This window comes from Cetorhinus maximus, chromosome 21 (assembly GCF_964194155.1).
Source record: "Cetorhinus maximus chromosome 21, sCetMax3.hap1.1, whole genome shotgun sequence".
NCBI lineage: Eukaryota > Metazoa > Chordata > Chondrichthyes > Lamniformes > Cetorhinidae > Cetorhinus > Cetorhinus maximus.
Window position 1 is genome coordinate 96162222 of NC_135899.1, and position 27410 is coordinate 96189631.

The 27410-nt window shown below is 42.1% G+C and overlaps 1 protein-coding gene across 2 annotated transcripts in view; it reads right to left on the reverse strand.

Moving 5' to 3' along the window:
- The window catches only part of tmem39b (transmembrane protein 39B), a 111049-nt gene that overhangs the window by 23305 nt on the left and 60334 nt on the right, over positions 1-27410 (reverse strand). For both annotated transcript variants that reach the window (XM_078567507.1, XM_078567506.1), the window contains exons 4-6: positions 19442-19525; positions 17707-17861; positions 16009-16345 (exon numbers count right to left, since the gene is read on the reverse strand). In XM_078567507.1, coding sequence (XP_078423633.1) covers positions 16009-16345; positions 17707-17861; positions 19442-19525 — 576 coding nt within the window. The remainder of the gene's footprint in view (positions 1-16008; positions 16346-17706; positions 17862-19441; positions 19526-27410) is intronic.

Here is a 27410-nt window from a genome sequence, read left to right on the forward strand (position 1 = left end):
CTGTCCATATCCCAATCCTTGCTAACTTAAGACACTCACGATCTGTGTTAATGACTTGGATGGAAGGGCTGAATGTATGGTAGCTAAATCTGATGACATAAAAATAGCTAGGAAAGTAATTTATCAACAGTGGTTTCGTGATCTTTAGACTTTTAATTCAAATTCCACCATCTGCCATGGTGAGATTTAAACCCAGGTCCCCAGAGCATTACCCTGGGTCTCTGGATTACCAGTCCAGTGACAATCCCACCATGCCACCACCTCCCCCAATGATTTATTTTGAGCTAATTTTCCCTCAGTTTCCTGCTTTCTGTCTCCTTCCTTTCTTGAATAGAGGTGTTACATTTGCAGTTTTCCAATCCACTGGGACCTTTCCAGAACCTAAAGAATTTTGGAAGATTACAACCAATTCATCCACTCTCTCTGCAGCCATTTCCTTTAAGACCTTCAGTACCCGGGTACTTGTCAGACTTTAGCCCCATTAGTTTTCCCAGTACTTTTTTCTCTCGAGATTGTTTCAAGTTCCTCCTTCCTTTTTGCCTCTTGATTTTCTACTGTTCTTGGGACGATCTTTGTTTCTTATACAGCGAAGACAAATATAAAATTCTTGTTCAAAGTCTCTGCCATGTACTTGTTTCTCATAAGCTCCCTAGTCTCACCATCTAAGGACCAATGCTCACTTTAGCTAATCTTTTCCTTTTTATATACATGTGAAAGCTTTTACAGTCTGTTTTTATATTTCTTGCTAGTTTTCTCATATGAGAAATTTCTCCCTCTGTACTTTTAAAGTCATCCTTTGCTGGTTTCTAAAGTGTTCCCAATTTTCTGGCTACCACTGATCTCCGCAGCACTGTATGGCTTTTCTTTCAATTTGATATCATCCTTAACTTCCTTAGTTAGCCATGGATGGTGCATCCTTCTCATAGAATCTTTCTTTCTCAATGGAATATACCTTTGTTGAGAGTTATGAAATAAGTCCTTAAATGTTTGTCACTGCTTCCCAACCATCTTACCTCACTGCTTCCCTACCATTTTACCTTTTAATCTGTCTGCCCAGTCCACTTCAGCTCACAGCCTCATATCCTTACAATTAACCTTTAATTAAATTTAAGACACTAGTTTTAGATCCACATTTCTTACCCTCAAACTGAATGTGAAATTCTATCATGTTATGATCACTCTTGCCTCGAGGATCCTTTATCATGATCGCTATCGTTAATTAATCCTATCTCATTACGTATTACCAGGTCTAAAATATCGTACACCCTGGTTGGTTCCAGAATGTATTGGTCTAAGAAACTGTCCCAAGTTAAAGGGGACATTTTAAAACATAACCCCTTTGTTAAGTCCAGCTTCATAACACAATATGCCTTTTTCGAACAAATTATTAACTATTTTCAATAAAGCCTGTGCTATGTCTTCCCTAGATTATTTTACAATGCATGGATGCAATCCACCAGACTAGGGGCCTTACCCTCAGATTTAATTAGTTCATTCAATACATCTCATTTATTATTTTAAATGCACTTTTCCTACACACATCCTGACTTGAAACTATATCGCTGTGCCTTCGCTGTCACTGGGTCAAAATCATGGAACTCCCTCACTAACAGCACTGTGGGCGTACCTATCATTCAAAGACTACAGTAGTTAAAGAAAGTGGCTCAGTGCCACTTTCTCAAGGGCATTTAGGGAAAGGGAATAAATGTTGGCCGTGCCAATGATGTCCATAATCCCACGAATGGGGGAGGGGGGGTGGAGGAGGGGGGTGGTTTAAAAAAAAATCGCTCCACCTAGCTGTGTTAAAGGTTCCCCTCCCCACTCCCATGCTTACACTAAACCGTTCTCCCAGAAATTACTATCTGGATAGCTCCTTCTCCATCACAAGGACAGGAAAGATTTTTTTTCAATTATTAGATAGCCAGAGGTGCAGTCCAGCTCAAGTCTCTGATAGAGTAGTCTCCATCTACATAAAATAAGAGCTCATGGTGTAGGAGGGGAATATATTGGCACGGATAAAGAGTTGGTTATCTAACAGGAAGCAGACAGTTGGGATAAATGAGTCATTTTCGGGTTGGCAAGCTGTAACCAGTGGTGTGCCATGGGGACCAGAGCTGGGGCCTCAACTATTCACAATCTGTGTTAATGACTTGGATGGAAGGGCTGAATGTATGGTAGCTAAATCTGATGACATAAAAATAGCTAGGAAAGTAATTTATCAAGAGGACATAAAGAGTCTACAAAGGGATATAGTTAGGTTAAGTGAGTGGCCAAAGAATTTGGCAGATGGAGTACACTGTGGGAAAATGTGAACTTGGCCACTTTGGCAGGAAGATTGGAAAAGCAGTATATTATTTAAATAGAGAGAGAGATTGCAGGATTCTATGGTAGACAGAGATTTGGGACTCCTGGTATACGAATCTCAAAAAGTTAGTATGCAGGTATAGTAAGTGATTAGGTAGTAATGCTGGCATTTATTGCAAGGAGAAATCGAGCATAAACATAGGGAAGTGTTGCTACAACTGTCCAGGCCCTTAGTGAGACCACATCTGTGGAATGCTGTGTACAGTTTTGGCCTCCTTACTTAAGGATATAATTGCATTAGAAACAGTTTGGAGAAATTTCATGCATGTTATAGCCACAGCCGTGCTGTGCAAACCAAATCCCAGAGGGAAACTTGGCTTACAGGCCACAACAGTTTTTTTTGTATTCTGTCAATGAGAAGATGGCAGGAGGAGGTCCAGTAGCATTTTAGAGTTTTTAAAAATTAAAAGTTATACTAACAAGAGAAAAAAAGAAAACTTAAGCACACAGGATTACAGTTATAATATTAAGGTCAGTCTTACAAAACATTCCCTCAAAACTCTCTACTTGATCAAACTCACAAGTAAACACTTTCTAGGCAACACTCCCTTATAGATATTTAAGTGTAGAATCTAATAATATCACATAAGGCAGGCTGCTGTAGCTTCAATAAAGGTGTACCACATGACCTGCACCTTCTTTCATTTTGCTATGGAATTCACTTCAGAATAAAAACTGCTTGCTGCAGCTCAAGGCTTCTCAACAGCTCAAACAGCTCCAGCCATCTCCAGCTTAACGGCTACCTAGCTCAATTGCTAAAAAACAGCTACCCACAGTCATCTCAGTCCCATTGTTCTCACACTCCTTTGAAATGCAAACCCTTCCAAATACAAGATCTTTCATGTTTCCATCTTTTCTTTGCTTTTGGGTCAATAAAAATATAATATCTCCGCTACTACTTACCTATGGACTCCTGCAAGATGCAAACATTTTCCTTGGTTCCTCTGACTTCCCTTTGAAATTCAAACAACCTCTCAACTTATCTAAACATGCAAATGTTAGATATAACCTAGTTACTTGTACCTCAAATTTAACACCTTTATCCTTTTCATGTTTCCAAATCCCCAGACAGCCTGACTCCTATCAACTCTGCCCAGCTTAATTAAATCACACACACAGAGACACAGAAATCCAGCCTTCTTTACAGAATAGCACAATATTCCCAAAAATATTTTAAAAATAATATCCATTCTCACACTTGACTGATTCCATACATCCTGGGATGTATGGGTTATCTTATAAGGAAAGGTTGAGCAGATTGGGCCTATGCCCATTGGAGTTTATAAAGCACCTAAAGCACAACATGGGCTTATCACTGGTGATAATTTTCCCCCCCACTTTTAAGGTAGTTATGAGTAGGTGTGATGGAGAACACCTTTCCATTTAATTTCTTTTATGTATGCTAGGGGCACCACACCATTAAATGTGTTTGTGTTCAACAAGCCTCTGAGTGCTTCATTAGTTCTGCAGGTGAAAGGTAACCCATGATGTTATGAGTGACCTGTTTGTAATTGAAATTTATTGAAATGGCATATTGTGTGTGTTGTTCACCAAGCAAATGTTCCTGTCAGGTATCGAGTATGGAACCTGCGGCCCTGGCTTGTGGTGGTGGTTCATCTTTGGTAGACTAGCTGAAGGAGAGTTGGATCAAAGCCTCCTGGGTGTCTCTGCCTCCCTGGAGGTTGCCCAGGTCAGCGTCTATTCCCTCAGCGTTCTCCTGAGCGTGCTCGTCCTCGGGCTCACTACTGGACTCATTGTCTGCTGCCAGAGCAGCTGCGTCAACATCTTCTTCCTTCACTGTGTCCCCCTTTCCAGTGCCAGATTGTGGAGAGTGCAGCATGCAACCACTATCACCGAGACACGATCTGGGGGGTACTGCAGTGCGGACCCGGAACGGTCCAGGCATCAGAAGTGCATCTTGAGAAGACCGATGGTTCTCTCTACCACCATCCTTGTGGAGGCATGGCTCCTATTGTATCGCTGCTTGGCCTCTGTTCTTGGATGACAGAGAGGCATCTTGGGCCACCTTTTGAGCGGTTAGCCCTTGTCGCCCAGCAGCCATCCATCCAGTCGGGCTGGAGCACTGAAGAGTCTCAGCACCTGGGAGTGTCTCAGGATGTAGGCGTCATGGGAGCTGCCTGGGTATCTTGCACAGACTTGCAGAATCTGCATCCTATGGTCACACACTATCTGCACGTTCATGGAGTGGAATCCCTTCCTGTTGATGAAGGCACCCGGCTCACCCACTGGCGCCTTGATGGCCACATGTGTGCAGTCGATTGCACCCTGGATGCGAGGGGACCCAGCAATCGCGGCAAAGCCTTTGGGTCGCTCAGCCTGGCTGGCCTCGTCCGTGCGGTAGTGAATGAAAGTCAATGCACGCCTGAACAGAGCGTCTGTCACCAGCTTGACACAACTGTAGACAGCTGATTGGGAGACTCTACAAAGATCACCCACTTACCCCTGGAAAGAGCCAGAGGCATAGAAGTTGAGGGCCGCTGACCTTCAGCGCCACTGGGATGGAGTGTCCACCCACACTGTTGGAGCTGATCATCTGACAGATGGAGGTCACGGTCTCCCTGGAGAGGCAGAGCCTCCTTCGGCATTGCACCTCAGACATATTGAGGTAGGTGCATTGCTGCCTGTAAACCCTGGCAGCAGGATAGTGGCGTCTTCTGTGGCCTCTACCGCCTTGGAGTTCCTGCTGGCCCCTTGTGCCTGCGCCTCTCCTCCCACACGTCGCTCCCTTGGAGGCTGAATAGGGACACCTGGCCTCCTCTCCCTTCTGCCCCTCTCTTTCTCCTCAGAGGAAGTGCCTCCAGTGGAGATCGCAATCCCCATTCCAAGGGTAAGGGAAGGCTGCCTGATAATTGGAAAGCCCCAGAGTCCTGAACTGAAGCCTGTTATTTCTGTCAAAGCAGCTCTGAAGCTAAATTAAGTTGTCCTGTTCGCACAAGCAAGCAGCAGTAAGTTATAATCTAAAGTACTAACAACTCGCATTAGCGAGCCCATTCACCCTTCTTATCCTGCCCATGGATGAGGTTTTTGAAAATGTGGCCTACCCGCCTACCCACTGCGCCCATGCGATGCCCTGAAAATCGCACGGGCTGTGTAAGATCAAAGACAGTTGGTGCCTAAAGGGCCTATTAATTAATGGTGGGCGCGCCTCCGACCTCATATTGTGCCCGCCTACCAAAATATCGCAATGGTGTGCGGTGACGTTGGGACATATGCCCGACATCATCGTGCGCCATTTTATGTTCCGGTGTGTTGGGCCCGCCCCTGCACGCCGAATGTAAAATTCTGCCCTTCATTACGTTAAAGGCCCTACATAAATATAAGCTGTGGTTGTTTTATAATCAATAAAATGGTATAAGATAGGATATATTTTTTACAATGAGATTGCAAAATAAAAATAGATATTATAAAAGTCTATATTTAAACTTACATGCTGCTGCCATAGCTACAGAACTATTTCTTTTTAATGATAAAATTCTTTTAGGGTGCTCTTTCAGATATTTGTGAATTTACACAGAGTAAAACAACACAACAACTTCATCCATAAAAGCATTCCCTTTACTAAAGAAAGTAAAAGATGTTTTATTTTTACTGTATAGAACACAGTTTGGAACAGCAAGTAAAAGTTAAGAGTAAAGCTTACACTTCTGTAAAAAGACAAATTATCTGTTTGCTGAGACAGCTTTGAACTTCAGTTGAAAGCGAACAGCTTATTTAAACTTGGAATTTGGGGAATTTTTTTACTGTATTTCTTAAATGTTAATAAAGGAAATACAATTTTTCTGCACACTTACCTAATTCTTTTTATAATATTCAGCATCTGAACAGGGACGGGACCAACATCCTCGCGGGGAGGTTTGCTAATGCTGTTGGGGTGGATTTAAACTAATTTGGCAGGAAGATGGGATCCTGAAAAGTAGTTCAGAGGGAGAGAAGTTGAGATGGAATTAGAAATTAAAATGTTAGTAAGTGAGTCTGGAAGGCAGAGGAAACATAGGCTAGAGAAGGAAGAGGTGAGTTTAGTAAGGCTAAATAGAATATATTTTAATGCAGATTTTAATAGAGAAGGAAGAAGTGAGTTTAGTAAGGCTAAATAGAATATATTTTAATGCAAGGAGTTTGAGGAATAAGACAGACGAACTGAGGGCACAGAAAGGCACGTGGGAGTATGACATCATAGCTATGACCGAGACCTGGCTAAAAGGGCAGGATTGGCAGCTCAACATTCCTGGTTATAGGGTATTCAGATGAGATAGAGAGGGGATAGAAGTGGGAGGGGGGGATAACAATATTGATCAAGGATACAATTATAGTTGTGAGGAGTGATGATATCCTGGAAGGATCATCAAATGAGGCTATATGGGTAGAAGTAAAAAACACAAAAGGGACAAACATGCTATTGGGTGTGTACTATAGGCCCCCAAACAGTCAGGGAGAGATAGAGGATCAAATATGTATTCAAATTTCAGAGAAGTGTAAGAATAATAAGTTAGTAATAGTAGGGGATTTTAACAACCCAAATATTCACTGTGATAGTTTTAGTGCGCAAGTTAGGGAGGGAGCAAAATTAAGTTGCATCCAGGAGAACTTTTTTAGCCAGTACGTAGAAAGCCCAACAAGGGAGGGGGAACTCTGGACCTAATATTCGGAAATGAACCCGGGCAGGTGGAAGACGTATCAGTTAGGGAGCATTTCGGACATAGTGACCATAACTCAGTTAGATTTAGGATAGTTATGGAAAAGGATAAAGTTGGGCCTGGAATAAAAGTTCTAAACTGGGGAAAGGCTAATTTTACTACGATGGGATATGATTTGGCCCAAGTGGACTGGGAGCAGCTCCTTGCAGATAAAACTGTGTCAGAGCAGTGGGAGGTATTCAAGGAAGAAATAGCGAGAGTACAGGGCAAATATGTTCCCGTAAAGACAAAGCGGGGGACCAAGTCCGGAGAACCCTGGATGTCAAGGGCCATAAAGGTTAGGATTAAGATAAAAATAGAAGCTTATGGCAGATACCGAGGGCTCAATATGACAGAGTCCCTAGAGGAGTAAAAAGTGCAGGAGGAACTTTAAAGGGAAATTAGGAAAGCTAAGAAAGTGCAGGAGGGAGCATTGGTGGGTAGAATAAAGGAAAACCCAAAGGAGTATTTTTAATATATAAAGAGCAAAAGAATAACTAGGGAAAGAGTAGGGCCAATTAGGGACCATAGAGGTAATCTGTGCATGGACCAGGAAGATGTGGGTACAGTCCTCAATTAATACTCTGCATTGGTCTTCACAATGGAAAAGGATGACGCAGGTATAGACATCAGGGTGGAGGACTGTGAAATATTAGAGGAAATTAACATAGTGAGACAGGAGGTACTAGCGGGTTTAGCATCCTTAAAAGTGGATAAATCCGCAGGCTTGGATGAGATGTATCCCAGGATGTTGAGGGAAGGAAGGGAAGAGATATCAGGGGCCCTGGCAGTAATTTTCAAATCCTCTCTGGCCACAAGTGAGGTGCCAAAGGACTGGAGGACTGCTAACGTTGTCCCATTATTAAAACAGGGAGGAAGAGACAGACCAGGAAATTACAGGCCAGACAGCCTAACCTTGGTAGTGGGGAAGTTACTAGAAAGAATACTAAAGGACAGAATATATCTGCACTTGGAGAGACATGGATTAATCAGGGATAGTCAGTGTGGGTCTGTTAAGGGAAAGTCGTGTTTGACAAATTTGATCGAATTTTTTGAAGAGGTAACCAGGAGTGTTGATGAGGGTAGTGCATTTGATGTACCCTACATGGACTTTAGCAAGGCTTTTGATAAGGTGCCTCATGGCAGACCGGTCAAGAGAGTAAGAGCCCATGGAATCCAAGGCAAAATGGCATATTGGATCCAAAATTGGCTGAGAGGCAGGAAGCAGAGAGTGATGGTAGAGGGATGTTTCTGTGACTGGAAGTCTGTTTCCAGTGGGGTTTCACAGGGCTTGGTGCTGAGGCCCTTGCTGTTTGTGGTGTACATAAATAATTTGAGTTTAAATGTAGTGGGTATGATCAAGTAGTTCACAGGTGACACGAAAATTGGTAGGGTGGTAAATAGTGAGGAGGATAGCCGTAAACTGCAGGAGGATATCAATGGACTGGTCAGGTGGGCAGAGCAGTGGCAAATGGAATTCAACCCGGAGAAGTGTGAGGTAATGCACTTGGGGATGACTAACAAGGCAAGGGATTACACTATGAATGGTAGGACCCTGGAAAGTATTGAAGATCAGAGGGACCTTGGTGTGCATATCCACAGATCCCTGAAGGTAGCAGGGCAGACAGACAAGGTGGTTAAGAAGGCATGTGGGATACCTGCCTTTATTAGCTGAGACATAGAATACAACAGCAGGGAGGTTATGCTGGAACTGTATAAAATGCTGGTTAGGCCACAACTGGAGTTCTGCGTGCCGTTCTAGTCAACACACTAAAGGGAGGATATGATTGCACTGGAGAGGGTGCAGAACAGATTCACCAGGATGTTGCCTGGGCTGGAGGGTCTGAGCTATGAGGAAAGATTGGATAGGCTGGGGTTGTTTTCCTTGGAGCTGCGAAGGTTGAGAGGGGACCTAATAGAGGTGTATAAGATTATGAGGCATATAGATAGGATAGCTAGGAAGGCATTTTTTCCATTAGTAGAGGGGTCAATAACCAGGGGGCAGTGATTTAAGGTGAGACTAGAAAGCTAATAAGGGAGTTGAGGAGAAATATTTTCACCCAGAGGATGGTGGGAGTTTGGAACTCACTGCCTGAGAGGGTGGTTGAGTCAGAAACTCTCGTAACATTTAAGAATATTCACTTTGGATATTCACTTGCGTTGCCATAGCCTCCAGGGCTATGGGCCGAGCGCTGGAAAATGGGAAAATCTGTAGTCAGATCTTTGTTGACCGGCACGGGCACGATGGGCCAAATGGCCTTCTTCTATGCTGTAAATGTCTATGAGCATTAGAAGCCTACAATCAGGCTTCATATTATTGGATTTAAATACAAAATTATATTTTGAAAGCTGAAAAGATTTCTCGGCACTCACGAGAATTAAATAGGGGAGTTGGAATAACTGGGTTCATTTTCAAGAGTTGACAAAGACTCAATGGGTCGAATGGCCTCATTCTGTGCTGTACTGTTCTATGATTCCATGATAATGAACCACTATTTAACAGTATTCAAAACCCTCTGTGACTGAGCTCAAATCCATCCAACTGCAGAAGGCATTAATCAAAAAAGGCGACAAAGTTACATTGCAAAGATGTTGCTCATAACTCTGTTTTGTCTACTTACAACATATATCAGAAGATAGTTGAGTTCAGAAGACTAATTTCCTGTGATGAAGATTTACTTTTAACAGTGTAATAGAATGACTATATGTATTTACTATTTAGTTTTGGTATGTTCCAATAAGCAACTATTCTTACTAATTTTAATGGGAGCCACCCAATATCTTAGCTGGTTGAAGAAATAAGTTGTGTGGCATAGTGCAGGAATGTCTGTAGTTTTTGGGGGAGTTAGGTGATTTCACCCAAGGCAGTCACAAATGCTGCAACTAGTTTCAATGCCTCCAAGGAACTGGGTCGCTGGGTCACAATCCTGGAACTCCCTCTCTAACAGCACTGTGGGTGTACCTACACCAGATGGACTGCAGTACTTCCAGAAGGCAGCTCACCATCAGCTTCTCAAAGGCATTTGGGGGTGGACAATAAATGCTGGCCTAGCCAGCGACACTCACATTCTATGAATAAATTTAAAAAAGGAAACAAAGGCAAGAGACACTTATCAGGGTTCTATCCCTGATTCCCATCCTTTGATCCTTGCTGACAATATACATAAATGGAATTTGTCTGGGCTATGATGGTCCTGGCCCTCCCCTCTCACCACATTGTTCACCATCCACTGCCAAGAGTAATTACCCAAACACACAAAGTAAGTTGGTTGAGGTACATTACGATTCTAGTGAAATATTAGCAAGCAACATGCACTAACGCACTAACAATGCAGCCTAACTTCAGAAAATGAAAACAACATTTACATCCAAGGTCCAAGATTTTGTACTCCTCATTTTCAATTTTTTTTTGATCCTCAACAAAAGTTGTGGACCATTGTTAACAAATACTGCCAGTGGAGCAAATGCTTCCTGAATAGCTGCCGAGACAGCAACTTCAGAAATGACTTCACTGCATTTTATATTTATTGCTTACTGTTGGGGGGAGACAAAGACCTCACACTGTATACTTTTTATAAAATATAGATATCCTCATGGCTATTTCTAAAATTTTAAAAACTGGACAAAGATCTTTTAAAATGGCTGAAGCTAAGTGACCCTTGAACAAAAGGAGCTACCATGCCAGTATTGAAGAAATTTGCACCTCGTTATCTCTGAAGAGACACTAACAATCCCCTTGTGGGCTGCAGAGACCAAATTCAAAGAGAGCTATACAAATGCCATCTGCATTTCATAACGCAGGTTGGCGAGCCAGAGTCTACTGGTTTGAATCACAGAATCAGAATCACAGAATTTTAATGGCACAGGAGGCCACTCGGCTCATCGTGTCTGCATTGGCTCTCCATAGAAACCATAGAAAAGTTACAGCACAGAAGGAGGCCATTTGGTCCATCTTGTCCATGCCAGCCCAAGGACACCCAGGTGCTCTTTCTAATCCCACCTTCCTGTACCTGGCCCATAGCCCTGCAGCTTACAGCACTTAAGGTGCAGATCCAGGTACTTTTTAAAAGAGTTTAGAGTTTCTGCCTCTACCATCAACTTGGGCAGCGAATTCCAGACAGCCACTACCCTCTGCGTAAAAAAGTTCTTCCTCATATCCCCCCTACACCTTCTGCCACTTATCTTGAATCTATGCCCCCTGGTTCTAGAATTCTCCACCAAGGGAAACAATTTTATCCTGTCCACTCTATCTATTCCCCTCATAATTTTGTACACCTCAATCAAGTCACCTCTCAGCCTTCTTTGTTCTAAGGAAAATAACCCCAACCTATCCAATCTCTCCTCGTAGCTACACTTTTCTAACCCTGGCAATATTCTTGTAAACCTCCTCTGCACTCTCTCCAGAGCTATTACGTCCTTCCTGTAATGTGGTGACCAGAACTGCACACAATACTCCAGTTGCGGCCTCACCAGTGTTTTATACAATTCCAACATTATATCCTTACTTTTATATTCTATACCTCTGCCAATGAAGGAGAGCATTCCAAATGCCTTCTTTACAACCTTGTCTACTTGAACTGCTGCCTTCAGGGACCTGTGTACTTGTACGCCAAGATCTCTCACTTCATCTACCCCTCTTAGTATATTCCCATTTATTGTGTAATCCCTGTCACTGTTTGACCTCCCTAAATGTATGACCTCACACTTCTCTATGTTAAAATCCATCTGCCACTTTACCGCCCACTCCACCAACCCATCTATATCGTTTTGGAGATTATGACTATCCTCTACACTATCCACCACTCGGCCAATCTTTGTGTCATCTGCAAATTTCCCAATCGTGCCCTCCACGTTCACGTCCAAATTGTTAATATATAACACAAACAGCAAGGGTCCCAACACCGAACCCTGTGGAACACCACTTGAGACAACTTTCCATTCACAAGGGCATCCATCGACCATTACCCTTTGTTCCCTGTTACAAAGCCAACCTTTTATCCAGTTTGCCACATTACCTGAATCCCATGGGCTTTTACTTTCCTGACCAATCTGCCATGTGGGACCTTGTCAAATGCCTTGCTAAAATCCAAGTACACAACATCTACTGCACTACCTTCATCAACCCTTCTTGTCACTTCCTCAAAGAATTCAATCAAATTTGTGAGGCAAGACCTTGCTTTAACAAATCCATGCTGACCATCCCTGACTAGTCCATGCCTTTCCACATGACAGTTAATCCTATCTCTCAGGATTGATTCTACTAATTTGCTCACCACTGATGTAAGACTAACTGGCCTATAATTGTTTGGCATTTCCTTTGATCCCTTTTTAAACAATGGAACTATGTTTGCATTTCTCCAGTCCTCCGGTACCTCCCCTGTACCTAGTGAAGATTGGAAAATCATCCTAAGACCATCTACTATCTCCTCCCTGACTTCCTTCAGCAGCCTCGGAAACAACCCATCTGGCCCTGGCGACTTATCCACTTTCAAGGATTTCAACCCTTCGAGTACTTCCTCTCTCTTTATGACTATCCCGTCCAATATCTCGCAGTGTTCCTCCTGGACTACTATATCTACATCCTCCCTTTCCTTTGTAAACACGGAGACAAAATATTCACTCAAAACCCTTCCCACAGCCTCTGCATCTACACACAAGTTTCTATCTTCATCTCTGATAGGTCCCACTTTTTCCTTAACTAACCTTTTAGCATTAATGTATTGGTAAAACATCTTTGGGTTATCTTTAACTTTACTTGCTAATCTTTTTTCATGCCCTCTCTTTGATTTCCTTATTTCCTTTTTCACTTTGTCCCTGCACTTCCTATATTCGTTTAGGCTATCTGCAGTGCTTAGTTCTTTGTGCCTATTGTACGCTTTCTTTTTCTGTTTGATCTTCCCCTGTATTCCTCTAGACAATCAGGGAGGTCTGGATTTGGCAGTACCATTTTTATTTTTGTAGGGCACATGTCTACTTTGTACAATTAGGATCTCGCTTTTTAGTGCTTCCCACTGGTTTTCCACTGTTTTATCCTCCAGCAGTGCTGTCCAGTCCACCTCAGCCCTTCTCATTTAGAACAAAGAAAAGTACAGCGCAGGAACAGGCCCTTCGGCCCTCCGATTCGGCCGATCATATTGCCCGTCAACTAAAACATTTTGCACTTCCGGGGTCCGTATCCCTCTATTCCCATCCTATCCATGTATAAAGAACAAATAAAAGTACAGCACAGGAAAATTTCTGCAAAATTTGCCTTCCCCTAGTTCAAGACTTTTACTCCTGCCTTATTTCTGTCCTTTTCCATGGTAATGCTAAATCTAACTGAATTGTGATCACTGTCCCCGATATGGTCACCAACTGTCACTTCACCCACTTGCCCTTCTTCGTTCCCCAAGACTAGCTTTTGTCACTAATTGGTTGAAAAAATTTTCCTGGACACACTGCATGAATTTTTCTCCTTCAGTGCCTTATATTGTTTGAATTCCAGTTGATATTAGGATAGTTGACGTCTCCTACTATTATTGCCCTCTTGTTCTTACAAGCAGAAATTTGGCTACATATTTGTTCTTCTATTTCTCTTTCACTGTTTGGGAGTCTGTAGTATACTCCCAGTAGTGTGACTGCCCCTTTTTAATTTCTAAGCTCAATCCATAAAGCCTCGTTTGTTGACCCATTTAGTATATCATCCCTTCTCACAACTGGAATTGATTCTTTAACCATTAGTGCTAACCCCCTCCTTTTTTATCTCCTACTCTATCGTGTCTGAAGGCTCTATAACCAGGGATGTTTAGCTGCCAATTTTGTCCCTCCTTTAGCCAGGTCTCCGTTATAGCCATGACATCCTGCTGCCATGTGTCTACCTGTACCCTTAACTCATCTACCTTTTTTGTAATACTCCTTGCATTGATGTATAAACAGTTTAACCCCATCAATTTCCCTTGCTGGACACTTTGTAAACTTTGCTTCTCCTGTAATTCCATGTCTATCACAATGTCCCTAGCTAATGTTCTACCTCAATTTTTCTGATCTGAATCTGACCTATCTGATCCTACTCCTGGGATCCCATCCCCCTGCCACATTAGTTTAAATACTCCCCAACAGAACTAGCAAAAGCCCCTGCAAGGACACTGGTCCCAGCTCTGCCTGGGTGTAGCCCGTCCAGTTTGTACAGGTTCTACCTTTCCCAGAACTGGTCCAAGTGCCTCAAGAATCTGAATCCCTCCCGGCTACACCGTCTCTCCAGCCACGTGTTCATTTGGTCTATCCTCTTATTCCTGCTCTCGCTAGCATGTGGAACTGGGAGTAATCCTGAAATTACTACATTTGAGGTCCTGTATATCTCCTAACTTCCTGTACTGAGCTTGCAGATTCTCATCCCTTAGTTTACCTATGCCGTTGGTACCAATGTGTACCATAACCACTGGCTGCTTACTTTCCCTCCCCAGAATGTCCTGCAGCCGCTTCGTGACATCCTGGACCCTGGCACCAGGGAGGCAACATGCCATCTTTGATTCACGTTTGCGGCCACAGAAGCATCTGTCTGTGCCCCTAACTATTGAATCCCCTATCACTATAGCCCTGTCACTTGTTTTCCTCCCGCCCCACTGAGCAGCAGAGCCACCCACGGTGCCATGAACTTGGCTGTTTCTGCTTTCCCCTGAGAGGCCATTCCCCCCAGCAGTATCCAAAGCGGTATATCTGTTAGAGAGAGGGATGACCACAGGGGACTTCTGCACTACCTTTCTGAGTCTTCCGTTCTTTGACAGTGGGTCCTCCTCGATCCCCTTCTGAGTTGCGGTGACTGCGCTGACTTCTCCCAGAATGCTTCTCAGTCACTTCTCACTACCGCCCTCTGTTGGATGCTCTTCCTCCTGTTGAGTGCAAGGGTCCTTCTCCTCGATCCCCTTCTGAGTTGCGGTGACTGCGCTGACTTCTCCCAGAATGCTTCTCAGTCACTTCTCACTACCACCCTCTGTTGGATAAGCATTATGATCTAGAGCCATTGCCTTACCTTTTCCCCATACCCCTGCACGTTGTTTCTAATCAGATAATCATCTAATACCCTCTTGAATGTCTCAATTGAACCTGACTCCACCACACTTTCAAGTGGTACATTCCAGACCCGAACCACTCGTTGTGTGAATAAGTTTCTTCTCACATCACATTTGTCAGCTGGGACAAAAGGTCCCTGCAACCTTCCTTTCAATTCTTAATGGTTGAGGCATTTAATAATCCCAGAGACCCAGATGAGGAACACACATCCCTTGTCAAAGACAATGTGGAGAGATGGGAGTCATGTAACTTGGACCTCTAGCTTGTGTAACCAGTAATATTGCCTTGCTGTGCTGCAAATTTTCAGTCTGCCATTTTACCATCTTAACCAACAGCACCACAGAAAAGGAGCTCTGCCCAGATTGAATACCTGGCCCCATCTACAATGTTTCTACTGGAGCTTCTGTACCAACGCCTACAAGACTGATTCATCTCTGCCTGCCTATCTCATTGTGTGAAGTCAACACCACCAGAAAAGTGAATTATATTGCATCGATTTTCAGCTCACCAACCTCCATGAGGAAATATCTCATTGGACTTTGATTTTGGGCTCTGAACCCACATGAAGCAATATTTCTTTTCTTTGTGACCTCTGCATTGTATATCTTTCTTTTCTCTATATCTCTTTTTCCATATGAGTGAAAAGGAGGCAATGTTGCTACCCTCCTCCCACATTTGAGTATGTGCAAATAAACTAACCCTTTGAGTTCACCCTACCTTGCGTTTGCTGTGGTGTTATTAATAGAAAATTGGATCACACCAAAGATGAGGGGTTTGAAAATATATCACCGGTTATAAAGGAGGAAGCAAATTAAAAACACCTTTCTGTTTATGGACAGGTGTTGAGAGGAGAAATTGGTGAAATTCAAATTAACCCCCCTTCCCTGTCCACAACACTTACCTTTATAAACCAAACAGGAACAAAGGCTATGTAATATGCACTCAGCATTGCATTGACCAGAACTTCCTTTATGCGCCAGTTGAAATCTATTTTCAGATGTTCCACTTCGTTTCTAATCAAGTCTGGAGACAAGCAGCATGCATGGGTTGGCATAGTGTTTATGCTGTACATCTGACTAGTATGATGTTTCCAGGTTTCCTTTAAAACTGTTAAATAGTCTTTACTTCTTCCAACAGCTGTTCCTGTCTCATTGGGGCCTATGTTAGCCACAGATGGTGGAAGATTTGACTTCTTTGGATCATAATTCAGTCGAAAGAAAGGTATGTATATTCCAAACCTGCAAACAATAAGCATGACATGTCCTCTATCATTTCATCGCAAAATTTATCATCATTAATTTTTCACCAATTCTTACGCAAAAAAATCAGTTTATGGCAGAAGCCTGGTCACGCCATGCAGATGAAATACACCATAATGCAATGAGGCTGCCTTCTGGAGTAGAGCCAATGATATGTGTACTGGTGGGTCAAATTAAGGCAAGAGAAGGCTGTGAATTAGCCCAGTAGGGAATAAGAGCCTAAGTTGTAGAGAGAAAAAGAATAGTTGTGGGGGTTAGAAAATTGACAAGAGCAAAGGAAAGGAGGAGGTGGAGGAAGTAAGAGTGAAACAGTGAAGCAGTGAAGAGATGGGTAGCGAGGTGGAAGTGCTTAGGTCCAGGATGGCAATTGTTATGTACACATAGTGAAGTAGAAAACAAAATAGGTCTCTTTTTTGCTGAAGAATTTGGGGTAATAGAGAAAGATCACATAGTGTTTGGAAATGTACTGTTATCATTAAACTAAAGTAACCTTCTGAAAACACTGCTTTAAAAACCTGGATACTAAAATAGGGGTGCAGATTATGAATGGCAAAGCTGGATATCCTTTGAGAAAATCTGGTAATTGCTGTAGATGTCACTCTCAACCACCTGAATCAAATTTGCATTGTAGCAATTTGACAAATTACATCAGCTAGAAAGGTGCTAATTTTCAGGCATACAATGACAGCTTTCAATTTGTGGAGCCTCAAATTTGAAACACAGGGGAATGGAATTCTAGCACTTCAAGGGCAAAACCTTTTCAAATTATTTTCTGAATGTGGCGGCTATCATCCAAGTTCCCTGTCTTTCCTTCATTCCAAATTCAACTACAGACATGAACCATCGCTGGAAAGCTCAACACCAATCACTCCTATTTCCATTATATAGCACCTCACTGTCTGATTTATTTCTGATTTCTGTTGTATTTTTTTGAATGAAAACACATTACATTACTTTGAATTACTACATTGTAGTACTTAAAAAAAGTCCTATAAATTTTGACTATTGAATGTAATTCATCCATGTTATCAAATTTTGTTTGATAACACTCCTGTGATGCGTCTACATTAAAGGTATTATATAAATACAGGGTGTTGAAAACAAAAGTTCATTTACCATAACATAAAGTCCAACTCTTTTCAACCCATTGTAACCCGATGCATGTAACTTAATTGTAACTATTTTTTTCTGAACATCTTGATCTGTTTCATATTCTAATTTGTTACTCGCTCTGGGATGTCTTTCCAGCATGGAAAATGCTATATGAATGCCTGTACTTGTTCTAAATTAGGTTACTTTTTTGTGAAATAACAGTAAATCTTCAGAAATCGGCAACTTACGGATAACACAGGAACAATAAGTTCAAAAAAGAATATGTTCGGAAAAGGTAAATGAGTGATCGGCACAGACTCCATCCTGTTCCAGTCAGAACCACAAATCGAGTGGTCACACAAATGACAGACTGTGGTACTGAGATTTTACCACCATGAGAGGCCTGAAAAATAAAACAGTAAGAAGCAGTGAAGCAAGAATTGAAAAGTAGCACATTGGCTGCATTTTGTCCTTATTGATCATGACAATTTTATTGAAATTATAACTTTGGGTAAGTACAGACATGAGCATCATCAATTTAAAACTCCAAACTGTCACTCAGTATTCAATTAGCTAAAATGCTAATCTGCATAAAATCTTAATCTGCACCTTTATTTTTAGAATGTCCATTTCCACATCACCTGCCCTCATGGCCAAATGAAGCTGTTTGAATCATATCGTTCAAAACTATATTTTTCTTTTAAAATATTGAAAGACATTGCATTACCTAGACACTTGGAATCAGACCTGGAATTTTTTTTTAGAAGGGTCATAAATTCACCTTGGAATTGTCAACAACCATGCCTTTTCTAAGAAATTGCCTGGCCAGCATGGTACTTGAAGGGGAAGAGCTGTTTGTTTGTTTTAAACTGCAATCACTTTAATTGATGGGGAAGAAACTGCTAAAGGCAAAAGCTAGTGATTTACTGGGAATCACACAACAAGAGGCAAGCTTTACATTTTGAACCTGCTGTTTTGAACTGTTTTTTGGGAAATAAGCTGAAAAGGAAGGCTTCCCGAACTCGCTCTCTCCATGCCTTGCCTAAAATTCCACATGTGGTTATCAACATGCAGCCAGGGAATCCTCATCCGAGTACAACTTGTTTCCATTTGGAAACTTGAAAAGCTGAGGCGAGGAGAATTGATCCAGCTCTATACTTTCCTCCACACCAAAGCTCCGTTGGTGAGAACTTCCAGACATCTACTGGATCCAGCAGTCCGTCTTCATACGAGGGAGCTCCAGATCAACGGCATCGAAACCCTGCAAACTTTATTCTTTATTTTATAAAGCCTACCCTCCAAAGCCCATCATTGCAGAGGTCCAATCTGTTTGGCCTTTGCTTGTTTGTGAGTGTGTGCGCACACGCGTACATGTGTGGGAATAGTGGGTATTTTTAAAAATGGATAGTTATACTTCTAGGGTACAATTGTGAGTGTACCAGTTCTTACAACTTGTTTTAAAAACTTTTGTTTTATAATAAATCAATCATACTGAGTTTATTGAAAGAAACCTGGTTAAAGTCTCTTTTATTCCTGGTAACAGTAGCGAAGGTAAATAATTGGCCTTTCTGGTGAATGAATTAAACTTTTAAGCTAAGTAGTAGTGGGAGTGGGGCTAGATAAACTGCACACTCCTTCCATCCCAGTCGTAACAAAGTCTCCAGTTTAGAGCAGACTGTGCCCAATTACGAACAGCTTTATACTGCCTTCTAGGACAGTGGAGACTGATCCACCTCATTTTATTAGTCTGGAAAGAATGGGAATTTGAAGGAAATTGTTTGCATCCACTGGACCACATGGCCTGATGAAGGTATTTTAAAAACAAATAATCAAGTACAATTTTTATACTGATAATTGTAGAAATCTTTGTTAAATTGTATTTAATATATTCACCAGAACAAAACGAAAAACTTCTACACAAGCTAATGCAAACCCTTCTGGAAAGTGAACATTACTCAAAAGCAAAAGTTGTGCAGAACTTACTTCTTTCACTACTGCAATTATAAGACGGCGTGCCAACACTATAACGGTGAGGACTAATAAATTATAGTCAATCAGATGGAAATTCTATAGATGGAGAGAAAAACAGTACTTCAACATAATCCAATGTTCTATAAGAATACAAGAACATTAGAGCAGGAGTAAATCATACAGCCTGACCCTGCTTCACCATTCAATATGATCCTGATTAATCTTCTGCCTCAACTCCACTTTCCTGCCCGCTCCTCATATCCCTTGATTCCCTGACCAAAGATCTTTTAATAAATACAGTAAGTCTTCACTTAAAGTTGTAGTTGTGCTCCTGTAAATTGCGACTTCACATTTTCCCATTAAAACCAATATACAAGGTGTAGTTAGGTTCTGTAGGGCCTTCCTCATCAGAAAAAAAAGGCATTAAAACATTATACCATATAAGTTAAAATACTTTACATTGCTAAATTCCTCCTGTTAAATGAAATAACTTTTAAAATAACAAAGTTAAAAATATAAAAGAAATATGGTAACTTTCTAATATAATAATAAAAGCAAAAAACTGCGGATGCTGGAAATCCAAAACAAAAACAAAAATACTTGGAAAAGCTCAGCAGGTCTGACAGCATCTGCGGAGAGGATCACAGTTAACGTTTCGAGTCCGTATGACTCTTCACCAGAACAACTTTCTACTTGCAGTACCTACCGCTTGCTGCTGATCCTGCTTCCCGACCCTCCTGCTCGCCACATACCACGCCCTCTGACCTTCCCGGTTGCTGTGAACCCTCCCTCTAACCGATCCTACTGTTCGTGGCATCTCCCACTCCCTAACCCCTCTCTAGCTGCCGACCCTTCAACTTGCAGCCTCTGCAGCTCCCCTTCTCACCCTTTCACAAACCTCCCACTCACCGACTCTCCCACTTGCTGTTTACTTCTCTTGAACCTGCGTTCCCATTCAAGTTCCAGATCCAGACCCAATCTGAAGCCAGAGCTCCGGGTTGTGGAAGTGCAGATCCCGATGGTGCAGAAGCGCCAAGCTGCGGCTGTTATAATCCATGGTTTTTTAAAATGCTCCTGCTTGCTGCTTCTCTCTCTTGAAGAGGCTCCACAAATATCCCCATCCTCAACAATGGGGGAGCCCAGCACGTCAGTGCAAAAGATGAGGCTGAAGCATTTGCAAACATCTTCAGCCAGAAGTGCCGAGTGGATGATCCATCTCAGCTTCCTCCTGAGGTCTCCTGCATTACAGATGACAGTCTTCAGCCAATTTGATTCATCCCACTTGATATCAAGAAACAGCTGAAGGTACTGGATACTACAAAGGCTCTGGGCCCTGACAATATTCCAGCAATAGTAATGAAGACTTGTGCTCCAGAACTAGCCGTGCCCCTGACCAAGCCGTTCCTGTACAGCTACAACACTGGCATCTACCCGGCTATGTGGAAAATCACCCAGGTATGTCCTGTACACAAAAGGCAGGACAAATCCAACCTGGCCAATTATTATCCCATCAGTCTACTATCGCTCATCAGCAAAGAAATGGAAGGAGTTGTCGACAGTGCTATCGAGCAGCACTTACTCAGAAATAAAGCTCAGTTTTGGTTCTGCCAGGATCACTCAGCTCCTGACCTCATTACAGCCTTAGTCCAAACCTGGACAAAAGAGCTAAACTCAAGGGGTGAGGTGAGAGTGACAGCCCTTGACATCAAGGCACATTTGACCGAGTGTGACATCAAGGAGCCCGAGCAAAACTGGAGTCAATGGGAGTCAGGAGGAAAATTCTCCACTGGTTGGAGTCATACCTAGCACAAAGGAAGATGGTTGTGGTTGTTGGAGGTCAGTCATCTTAGTCCCAGAACATCATTGCAAGAGTTCCTCAGGGTAATGTCCCTAATCCAGCTGCTTCATCAATGACCTTCCCTCTGTCCTAAGGTACGAAGTGGGGATGTTTGCTGGTGATTGCACAATGTTCAGCACCATTCACGTCTCCTCAGATACTGAAGCAGTCCGTGTCCATATTCAGCAAGACCTGGACAACATTCAGGCTTGGGCTGGTAAGTGGCAAGTAGCATTCATGCCACTTAAGTGCCAGGTGTGACAAATGGTGATTATTTTAAAAAATAATTTTGGGGAATATTGTGTTATTCTGTAAAAATGGTTGTGTGTCTCTGCGTGTGTGTGTGTGTGTGTGTGTGTATGTAAATGATTTAATTAAGCTGGGCAGAGGTTAATAGAAGACAGGTTGTCTGGAAGGTTTCAAACATGAAAGGATAGAAGCATTAGGTTTGAGATACAAGTGAATAGGTAGGATCCAATATTTGCATTTTAGATAAGTTGTGAGTTTGTTTGACTATCAAAGGGAAGCCAAAGGTGTCAAGAAGCATGTTTGCACCTTGCAAGAGTTCCGTAGGTAAACATACATGGGTATATCACATTTTATTGACCCGAAAGCAAAGGTGCAATAGAAAAATGAAAGATTTTATATTTGGAATGATTTAATTTTCAAAGAGGTGTGAGAACAATGTAACCTGAGATGAAAGGGGAAAAAGGTATTTTAGAGTTACTGTGGAGAGCTTAGGGGATGAGCTGCTGTGAGATAGAGCTGTTGGCTATAGCAGTTGATGTTAGCTATTGGCTGTGTGAGGAAGATCTCCTGAAAACAGCTCATAGCTGGAAGAAGATGCAGTTTGAATCAGCCATCCAGTCAAGCCAGAAAAGTCTTGGGCTGCAACAAGCAATCTTGCTCTGAATATTTGGATTTCCACAGCAGAGTAGGAGAGAGTTTAAGTGATCATGTAAACGGTAACAGTTTGCCTTGGGTAATATTACTGAATTTTTATAATTAAACACCTGTAAGTGAATGTTAGAACCATAGAAACCATAGAATCATAGAAATGTTACAGCACAGAAAGAGGCCATTCAGGCCATTGTGTCTGCGCCAGCTGAAAAGGAAGAAAAAAAACTAGCTGCCCATTTTAATCACACCTTCCTGCACCTGGTCTGTAGCCTTGCAGGTTACAGCACTTTAGGTGCAGATCTAGGTGCTTTTTAAATGAGCTAAGGGTTTCTGCTTCCACCACCAAACCAGGCAGTGAATACCAAACACACACCACCTTCTGCGTGAAGAAGTTTTTCCTCATGTCCCCTCTAATCCTTCTACCAATTACCTCAAGTCTATGCCGCCTGGTAATTGACCTCCCTGCTAAGGGAAACAGGGTATCCCTGTCGACTCTATCTAGGCCCCTCATAATCTTGTACACCTCAATCAGGCACCCCTCAGCTTCCTCAGTTACAAGGAAAACAAACCCAGCCTATCCAATCATTCCTCATAGCTGCAATTTTCAAGCTCTGGCAACATTCTTGTAAATCTCCTCTGTACTCTCTCCAGAGCAATTATTTAATTATGTCCTTCCTATAATGTGGCAACTAGAACGATACACAAAATTCTGGCTGTGGCCTAACCACCGTTTTATATAGTTCCATCATTATATCACTACTTTTGTATTCTATACCTCGTCCAATAAAGGAAAGCATTCCAGATGCTTTCTTTACCACCTTATCCACCTGTCCTGCCACCTTCAGGGGGCTGTGGAGATGCACACCAAGGTGTCTCACTTCCTCTACCCCTCCCAATATCCTCCCATTCATTGTGTATTCCTTAGCTTAGTTTGCCCTCCCCAAATGCATTACCTCATACTTCTCTGGATTGAATTCCATCCGCCACTGTTCTGCCCACTCAATCAAACCTTTGATATAATGCTAGAGACAACAGCTATCCTTTTCACTAGCTAGTAGACAACCAATTTTTGAGTCATCTGCATATTTCCCAGTTATTACACCCACATTTAAGTCCAAATCATTAATATATACAACAAACAGCAAGGGACCCTGAGCCCTGTGGAACGCCACTGGAAACCACTTTCCATTTGCAAAAAAATCCATTGACCATTACCCTTTGTTTCCTGTCTTTGAGCTAATTTTGAATCCAACTCACCACATTCCCATGTATCCCATGGGCTTTTACTTTTCTGACCAGTCTGCCATGTGGGACCTTGTCAAATGCCTTACTAAAATCCATGTAAACAACACCCACTGCACTACCCTCATCAATCCTACTTGTTGCTTCCTCAAAAAATGTGATTAAATTAGCAAGACACGACTTTTCCCTAACAAAATCATACTGACTATCTCTGATCAATCCATTCCTTTCTAAGTGACAGCTTACCCCGTCTCTCAGAATTGATCTTAATAATTTTCCCACCATGATGTCAGACTGATCGGCCTAAAATTAATTGGTCTATCCCTTGCACCCTTTTAAAATAATGGCACAATGTTCACAGACCTCTAATCATCTGGTACTTCACCTGTATCTAGTGAGGATTGGAAAATGATCCTCAGAGCATCCGCTATTTCCTCCCTGGCTTCCTTTAACAATCTGGGATACAATCCATCTGGCCCTGGCAACTTATCCACCTTCAAGGATGTCAGTCCCTCCAGTACTTCCTCTCTCACTATGCTTATTGTATCTAATATTTCACACTCCTCCTCTTTTAACTAGAATATCTGCTTCATCCCTCACCTTAGTGAAGACAGAGACAATGTACTCATTGAGAACCCTGCCCACATCTTCAACAGAGCACAAGTTACCATATGCATCTCCGATTGGCCCTACTCTTTCCTTAGTTATTCTCTTGCTCTTAATGTACCGGTAAAGCACCTTTGGGTTTTTTTTAATTTTACCTGCCAATAATCTTTCATAACCTCCCTCTGCTTTCCTAATTTCCTTTTTTACTTCACCCTTGTACTTTCTATACTCCAGTAGGCTTTCTACGGTATTAAGTTTTTTGTGACTGTCATAAACTTTCTTTTTCTGCTTTATCTTACCATATGTGCTTCTAGATAACCAGGGAGCTCTGGATTTGGCAGTACCACACTTTTTTTTTTGTGGGGACATGTATACACTGTGTCTGTAAAATCTCATTTTTGAACGCCTCCCACTGGTCTGTCACTGATTTCCCTTCAAGTAGCTCTAACCAGTCCACTTTCACCAGATCACCTCTCAGCTTTGTAAAATTTGTCTTTTCCAAATTTAGAACTTTTACTCCTGTTTTATCTTTATCCGTTTCCATAATTATATTAAATCTAAATGTATTATGTTCACTATCTCCAAAACAGTCACCCACTGCTACTTCATCCACTTGCTCAGCTTCATTTCCTAATACTAAATCCAGAATTGCACTCCCTCTCGCTGGGCTTGTAACATGCTGGCTAAAAAAGTTCTCTTGAATGTAGTTCAAGAATTCTGTGACCTCTGTGCCTATAACACTGTTCGTATCCCAGTTGATATTAGAGTAGTTGACGTCCACAATTATTATTGTCCTATTGTTTTTGCACTCAGAAATTTGCCTACATATTCACTCTTCTATTTGCCTTTCATTATTACATCCCTTGTAGTGTGGCTTCCCCCGTTTTATTCCTGAGCCCAATCCATTTGGCCTCATTTGATGATTCATTTAGTATATCATCCCTCCCCACAGCTGCAATTGATTATTTAAGCAATAATGCTAGACCCTCACTGTTTTTTTGCCTCTTCTCTATCCTGCCTGAAACCCCTATATCCAGGACTGGTCAGCAGTCATTTTTGCCCCTTTTCAAGCCAAGTTTCTGTTACAGCAATGATATCACGCCGCCATGTATCTGTGCCCCCACCTCATCGGCTTTGTTTGCTATACTCCTTGCATTTAAATAAAAACCTTTTAACATTGCCAGATTCCTGTGCTGTAAACCTTTTAACCTTTGTTTCTTCTGTCTTTAAGAGTCACTCGCTAATTTTCTGTCTCCCACTCCCTGCTCTGAATTTGTCCTATCTGAATCTGCCATCAGATTCCCACCCCCCTACCAATCTAGTTTAAACCCTCCCCAACAACACTAGCAAACCTTCCTGCAAGGACGTTCATCCCGATCCTATTCAGGTGTGGATCATCTGGCTTGTATAGATTCCACCTTCGCAGAACCTGTCCCAATGCCCCAGAAAGCTGAAGCCCTCCCACCTGCACCATCTCTCCAGCCACGCATTCATCTGGTGTATTCTCCTATTTCCATACTCACTAGCACATGGCCTTGGAAGTAATCTGGAAATTGATTATTTTTTGGATATTAGGGGCATCAAGGGGTATGGTGAGAAAGCGGGAACATAGCGTTGAGATAGAGGATCAGCCATGATCATAATTGAATGATGGAGCAGGCTCGAAGAGCCAAATGGCCTACTCCTGCTCCTAGTTTCTATTACTACCTTTGGGGTCCTGCTCGCTAATCTCTTTCCTAACTCTCTCAACTCAGCCTGCAGGACCTCACCCCTTTTTTACCGATATCGTTGGTACCAATGTGAACCACGACCTCTGGCTGTGCACCCTCACCCTCCAGAATGCTCTGAAGCTGCTCGGTGATATCCATGACCCTTACACCAGGGAGGCAACGTACCATCCTGGAATCATATCTGTGACCACAGAAGCACCTGTCTATTCCCTAACTATATAATCCTCTACCATTATTGCTCTCCTCCCTTTACTCTTCCCTTCCTGCACAGCTGAGCAACCCAAGGTGCTCTGGTCATGACTCTCACTGCTCTCCCTACAGGATCCCTCTACCCCATTGGTACTCAGAACTGAGTACCTGTTAGAAATTGGGATGTCCTCAGGGGTCTGCTGCACTACCTGCCTTGCCTTTTTTGACTGCCTGACGGCTACCCAGTCCCTCTCTGCCTGCTCTTTCAAAAGCTGTGGGATTGCCTGGAAGGTGTTTATTTGTGTGTCTGACCAAGTTGGGAGTCTTTTGGGGGAATGTTTTCTAAGGTTCATTTTTAACTTTGTAATTGTAATCTTGTGTGCTTAAGTTTTCTTTTATTCTTGTGAATAAAACTTTTACTTTTATGTAAAATCCCAAAAGTATTATTGAACTTCTTATTGCTGAGATCAGTACATTTTCTTCTCCCTTTCAGAATACAGAACAAAAAGGGTATGGCCCGTAATCCAAGTTACCCTCTGGGATTTGGTTTGCGTAGCTGTGGTCATAACAAATTTGGGGGCTTGCCCGGGATTATTAAAACTCCTTGATTGGGTTAGAGTTTGTGAATCTAAGGAATACGAGTACGAAAAGAACAATGAGCTCAGGAGTTTTATGTTGAGGGGTTTTAAAGTGGTTGGACTGCAAAATGGCTTTGGCAATTGCTACAAATTTTCTGGGTGTGGAAAATGTGACTATGGAGTATTTGAAATCTCTGACTAAAACTCAGTTGAGAGAATTAGCAGATGACGTTCAGGTATAGATAAAAGCGGAATTTCATAAGGCTGATATGGTTACAGTACTTACTCAGCATTTAAAGTTGGAGGAAGGGATGCCTGAAACTAGTGTGTCACAGCTGGAGGTAGTAAGACTTCAGCTGCAAATGAAGCAGCTTGATATAGAAAGAGACAGAGAAAGGCAAAAGCTTGAATTGGAAGAAAGAGAAAAGCAAAGTGAAAAAACTCAAGTTGGAAAGAAAAGAGAAAGAAAAAGAAAAGGACAGATTAAAGGAAATAGAACTAAAAAAAGCTTCATTTGGGAAAAAGAGGAGCAGAAAAAGGAAAAGAAAAGATTGCAAGAGATAGAAATGCGAAAGCTTGAACTTCAACTTCAGACAGAGAAATTAGCAACTGAGGAAAGAGAAAAGGAAAGCGACAGAGAGCTTCAGAGACAGAAAGAGGCCAGACAATATGAATTGTCTTAAGTGAACTTAGGATAAAGGGAGAAAGGACAGATAGTGATTCAGATGGTAACTTTGATTCCTTTGAGGAATTTGATTTAACTAAAAACCTTCGATTCGTGCTTAAATTTACAAAGGATGGAGTTGAAAGATACTTCATCTCATTTGGAAAGATAGCTATGAAATTGAATTGGCCAAGAGATGCTTGGACTATCATGTTACAAAGTGTTTTGTCAGGTA